The sequence below is a fragment of the Propithecus coquereli genome, unplaced genomic scaffold (genome assembly GCF_000956105.1).
Source record: "Propithecus coquereli isolate 6110/MARCELLA unplaced genomic scaffold, Pcoq_1.0 Scaffold186, whole genome shotgun sequence".
In the NCBI taxonomy this organism is placed as follows: Eukaryota; Metazoa; Chordata; class Mammalia; order Primates; family Indriidae; genus Propithecus; species Propithecus coquereli.
The window spans coordinates 260,797-267,003 of record NW_012143412.1 but is presented as its reverse complement, the minus strand read 5'-3'; the positions used below and the strand labels follow the sequence as shown (position 1 = coordinate 267,003).

General features: G+C 38.9%; 1 protein-coding gene across 4 annotated transcripts in view; it reads left to right on the top strand.

The window, feature by feature from the left end:
- CNOT4 (CCR4-NOT transcription complex, subunit 4) overlaps positions 1 to 5,753 on the top strand; it is a 163,141-nt gene extending 157,388 nt beyond the window's left edge. For 2 of the 4 annotated variants that reach the window (XM_012642780.1, XM_012642779.1), the window contains exons 10-11: positions 4,547 to 4,759; positions 5,450 to 5,753. In XM_012642780.1, the coding sequence (XP_012498234.1) occupies positions 4,547 to 4,759; positions 5,450 to 5,748 (512 nt within the window). In that variant the 3' untranslated portion in view covers positions 5,749 to 5,753. The remainder of the gene's footprint in view (positions 1 to 4,546; positions 4,760 to 5,449) is intronic. The other 2 variants (XM_012642782.1, XM_012642781.1) reach the window with 1 other exon arrangement.
- The last annotated feature ends 454 nt before the right edge of the window (positions 5,754 to 6,207 follow it).

Here is a 6,207-nt window from a genome sequence, read left to right as displayed (position 1 = left end):
AATCAAACCTCATTTCCTTCTCATCAGCTCTTTAACAAGAGAGCTCTGTGAGGAATAATTGTCCATTTCCCAATTTTAGTTTTCTATCTTCTTAAATGCCAACCTCAATAGTGTTCCATTTTTCTCTCCCTAAATACTGTGTATGTTTCTATTTTATTCCCCAGCACAGGAGACTTTGAGGCAGCAAGGTTTAGTGGCAAGAGCCTAGGTTCTGTAGCAGAAAGACAAGGGTCCACCACTTGTTACCTGTGATGTATTATGGTAGGTTTCTAATTTCTCTAAGCTCTGGTTCCTCAGTGATTAATAATATCTATTTTTATAGGCCATGATGATGATGAAGTATATAAATACTTAGCAAAAGACCTACCACACAGTAGGTGCCCAGTAAAAGACAACAATTAGTATTTATTCAACAAATATTTATAGATACCTGCTCAGTGCTGGGTACTGATTTGACCCTGGGAACACAAACAGACATTCATTGCCCTCGAAGTTGTCATTCCCACGAAGGGAGAGCAACTATAAACACATGAAAAAATAAAACCATCTAAGAGAGTGTTAAATACAAACTGAAATTATGTTATCATTATTAATTGAAATTCTTTTTAGTGAATGACACTCAACCATAACTGAAAGTCAAATTTTCTTGTTATCTACTTGGTTTAAAAAAATAAAGATTAGCAAAAAATGATTTTTAATATAAAATATGTTCAGTAACTTGATTTTCATTGTACTTTTGGTCATTTCATATCTTTCTTGTGGAAAGTTTAAAGTACCTTCTCATATCTTACTTATCTTTGCAATGTTTCAGTGATGAGAAGGCTTGTTAAGTAGACTGACCCCAGGGTACCTCTGTGAGAATGACGGTTGCTACCCTGAGTTCCTAAGAGGAGAACTGTTGTGCACAGGCCAGTTCCTGGCAAGTAAGAAATCCTTTGCCTTGACTTTTTGGAAGGTTTACTATCTATTCAATATTGACCGCTAAAGGAGCATTTGTTGTTAGGCATTTAGCAAGTAATAAATGTGCTCCAAATAGCTTTTCTTTTTCTTACTTTATTCTTATGAGAGAGTAAGGCAGTGTCATGCCTACTTATGAAGTAGGGGTCCTGGATACTAAGGGACTAAGTGTAATACATGCCTAAGGTTATACTGATAGCCAGTTGTGGAGCTGCCTTATGCAACCCAGCTGCAGTGTTTAGCCCAGTGTCTTCTCCTTTAGAGCTACCGACTTGTACATATTGAATTGTGCTCCAACGTGAAGGAAGTCCTGTAGAAATAAAAGGAAATGAACTTGCATCGGGTTGAGTCAGTGGTCAAAGTCCTGGTACTATTTGAAAGGGAAACATGTATTCAAGTGGGATTATTTAGAGCCCTAGAAACAAAGGGATCAACTTTGTATCAGTGGTTCTCAACTGGGAGCAGTTTTGCTTCCCCAAGAGACATTTACGATGTCTAAAGATAATTTTGCCTGTCAGAACTGAGGGGGATTGGTGCTACTGGCATCTAGTGAGTAGAAGCCAGCAATGCTGCTAAACATCCCATAATGCATAGGACAGCATTCCACAACAAAGAATTATGTAGTCCAAGATGTTGGTTATGCTGAGGTTGATAAACCCTGCAGTGTGTATTTCAAGGAGTGGAATTGTCAGAAGTCCTCAAAGCCAGGACAAATTTGGGTCAGAGGTAGAGGAGTGGGGAAGTACAGGAGGTAACTTCAGATGCAGCTGGACTGAGACGAGCTATCTTTATGGGGCTACTATTTAGCTGATTTCCTTTGTCTCACCTTTTCTTTGTGGCAGCACTTGCCATAGCAATAGTGGAGAAAATGGTGAAATAAACTTTTCTTCTTCTCAGCGACGTGGAATATGGTTCCGTTCCAAGAGCAAGAGGTGTTACTCTGCTTCCCTATAACACTTGCAGCTTCACTATTAGCCACACACTCATGCTATCAGGCTCCCAAAATGTCCAGGCACATGATTGTTTGTGGGGGATGGGGGTATCAAATTGTTGAGTTATAAACTAGCTAATTTGTTTCCCAAGATGTCTTATAATCATAGTACACCTAGGAGGATCTAAATTTCTCACTGTTTCTATGTCATGTGCCATATATGAATTTCTTTGACTCTTGCTTGATGTTATTATTTTATAGTCAGAGGAACAAATGCCATTTTTTTAAAAAATGGACTTTATTTTTTAAGAGTAATTTTAGGTTCACAGGAAAATTGAATGGGAAGTACATAGTTTTCTTATACCCCATCCCCCCCCCGCCTTATTGTCTTTTCTCTTTATTGTAACACTAATTTTCAAATAAACTTTATATAAATGCAAAATTAAGTGTTCCTCAATTTCATTTCTCACTAAACACAAAGCAAAAGTAAGGAACACATTGGTCTGAGTGAGTTATGAGATATTCTCTCTTTCCCTATTCAGTAGACGAGAGAGGCTCATCATCTGCGTAGACTCTGTGAGAGACTGTGGCTACCTAGTTTGAGAGTATTTGTCTTCCTCAAAATTTTTCCATTCAGTTATACATCATCTTTTTATGTCAGGGAAATTTCACTTCCCTCCTAGGAAGTTTTCCTTGTTTAAAGTTCAGTTTTTGGCTAATTGAAAACTATTTTAAGTTATTCAGCTTGACAATTTGACTGAAAGGCTAGAATGTACCCATAGCCACCAAACCTTCCTATAGTTGAGAGTGTTCTGAGTCTCTAATTTGTGATCTTGTGTATGCCTCATGCAGTCAGGGAGCCAGGGGGATACTCTGATGATTGTATTCTTGATTGGAATTTTTTTTCCCAGCTGCAAAGTCCAACTTGTTCTTTTAGCCACAGTATGTCTATGCTAATCATAGCCAATAGACATACTTTAATGCTTCTGTGTTTCTCTTTTGCCTCCTAATCATGGGTCTTATAGGCCCCTGGGTTTTCCCTTAAATATTCGACCCATTAAAAAATCAATTAATAGTCTGTACAAAGTAGATCAAGAGACAGAGCTTGGTATTCTTTTTTTAATTTTTTTTTTTTTTTAATCTCAGTGTGGGTTCAGGTTCTCAACAGGTTCTGTAATCTTGGGCAAAGTATTCGTGAGTCTGTTCCTTTATCTATTAAATACAGATTATTCCTACTCCTCTGCCTACCTCACAGGTTGTGAGGATCGCATGAGCTAATAATTGACTATGAGAGTGCCTTATCAACTCTACAACACAATGTAAATGTACAGTAGTGTACAAATATAAGAAGGGTGAGGTTTAGTAAATTGCATCAATTGTGAAATCAAAGTAGGTTTGAAGAATTTATTTTCCCTTCTGTTGTCTTGTTTGTATAGCATACAGTGCTTTTTCTTCATCTTAGTAAGTTCAGAGGTGACCTTCGTTGGATTTGGTTGTAGTTTTTTGTTTTTTTGTAAGTAAGGCCAATGGAGTTAAATGTTTCACTTACTGAAACATGATATTAATATAATTTGGCATAGATCAGTGATCAGCGCAAAATAAAATTATAAGAAGGAAGTTCTGAATTCACCAAATAGCATAGACTGTGCCTGATAGAACGTCATCCTCCTCCTCCTCAGTGTTGTTTGCTAATCAATTCTGTAAAACCAGAAATATTTTTCTATGCTTTTTTCCAAAAACTCGAGTTGGCAATTTGACCTTCATTCCTATTTTCAATAAAACAATTTTCTAAGTAGTTGTTAGACTTTACCCTCTCCCCCCAACCAGTTAATTATACTCTGGATTCTGGATGGTAGTAGATCTAATTAGCTTAGTCACAATTTATGAAAAGCCTTTTTACATTGACAGTGTCTTGTCATTTTTGACGCTATTCATTAATAGACCCAGAAAACTGCAGGACTCAGGTTCCAAATGATTGGTAGAACTGTTGGAGTAAAGTGGACAGACTGTGTTGGAAATTTTTCCGTCTAAGGGGTGTATTAGCCCCTGCCTCTTTGGCCTTCATGACTAACAGAAAAAAATTCTTTTCAAATTCAAACGCCTGTTCATTACTGCCTTTCTTCTCTGAAATGCATTGCCAGTTTTATGATCAGGAAGAACTTAATTATTTTTCTTTTTCTATTGGCTTATGTTTATTCTTCATAAAATGACTTTTCTTCCATTTAGTGGGCTCAGAAATAAGCTCCTATATTGAATTTTGCAGACTTGCTTTTTTTATAGCGTAAATCAGCTCAGCTGGCTAAACGCCTCACTAACTGAAACTTCATAATGTAGCTGGAACTAAATTGTGCTCTGGAGCATTGAGTCTTTAAACTGGATTATTGATTTACAAGCACATAATGGTGAAGAGGCTGTAGAGAGACAAGAAGCTTCCTCCCTGATCCCGGAGCAAGTTTTCCCTCACTTATTTCAGGGGCTCTAAGCTCACAGGCAAAATCCTAACCAAATTTAGCTTGCTTGGAAAACCCATTTCAAATGCTCAATAAAGAAAGAATAATTCCTCTCCCGCTTAACCACTAAAGAACAACATATGTTTCTAACGTCAGCTTTTTATTTTTTTTTTTTTATCTTTCATTTTTTTGTTGGTAAATCTCCCAGACAACAGCAATTCTGTAGAGAGTTTAAATATGAAGGAATGGCAGGACGGGCTAAGGGCACTTCTACCCAACATTAACATCAACTTTGGTGGACTGCCCAATTCTTCTTCCCCCTCCAACGCCAACCACAGTGCACCAACGTCCAACACTGCCACCACCGACAGCCTGAGTTGGGACAGCCCTGGCAGCTGGACAGACCCAGCCATCATCACAGGTAACTTTCTCACTCCCTTCAGCTCCACTGACTGCATCAGTTTGGTTTTTAGCACAGATTAAATAACAACAGAGGTCTCTTCAACATAGGTTTCTTTTCACAAAGCCACTCGTGTGGGGTGCCTCAGCTCTCAGGGCTCATGCAGTCTTGGTTAACCTGTCGGCCTAGTTGTATAATACGGCATTTGGTGCCTAGGTTGCTGCTTTTGGTCTAAGTAGGTGTTACTAATGTCTGGCAATGTGTGTATCTTGTAGGCCTCAAAGTACGAAAGGATCTGACTTATCCTTAAAAGGAACATACTCCACTTTCTTTTATAAAGCTCTCTATTATAAGGCTGTCGTGTTTATGTATCCCTGTTAGAGGAGGAAGGAGAAGCACAATTGGGAAATACCATCATACAATTCTCAGGAATCGTTTTTTGCAGCTCTGCCTCTGTGACAGTGGGGGACTAAGTCTCTAGTTGAAGAGGAGGCATGGGTTTGTGTGACAATAAGTTTTGGTTGTTGTGGGGGGAGGATAAAAGGAATGTAAGATTTGAAAGGTCTCATTTGGAAGGAGTTTAAAATTGTGATTTCTTCTATGTTTCTTTTTGGATAAACTAATTGCTTTTGTTTTTTAAATATGTTTGGCGACCTTATTCTTTCTGCACAAACTCACCACTTTCCCTCCTGTTTTCTCTTCTCTCCTTAGGTATTCCAGCATCTTCAGGAAACAGTTTAGACTCTCTTCAAGATGACAATCCTCCACACTGGCTAAAATCCCTTCAGGCCCTCACAGAGATGGATGGCCCCAGTGCTGCTCCGTCACAAACCCACCACGCCCCCTTCAGCACACAGATCCCTCTGCACAGAGCCAGTTGGAATCCCTACCCTCCTCCTTCAAATCCTTCCAGCTTCCACTCCCCACCCCCAGGCTTTCAGACAGCCTTCAGACCCCCCAGCAAAACCCCCACAGATTTACTACAGAGTTCAACACTGGACCGCCATTAGGCAAAGAGGAGAAACCATTAGAAAACACAGGATTTGTCCCACCCTGTTTTCTCCCTCTCAGCCCACCACCCACAGCTCCCTTCTCATCTCTTATGTTCTGAAGAATCCAGTTCCTGATCAATTTTTTTTCTCCCTACCCCCAGATGCAATGCGATCACAGGGTCATTACCATCTTTTTTTTTTATTGTAAAAGTTTTTTTTGATCCAGCATTTGAGTGACACTGTTGAATGTTTCTAAAAATGCCGTTTTAAGGAGAGGAAAGAAAGAAATCAAAGGGCAGTCTCGATACTTAGAAAATTACTGTTTGTCTGTTGCGCATAATAATGACATAATCTGCTTAGCAGAAAATGACAATTAATCTCTAGGAAAGATCAAATAAATGCATTATCAACTGCAGAAGTTTGAAAACCAGGTTCGTTTGAATGAGATTGCTAAATGCATGGGGGAAAGCAGTGGTC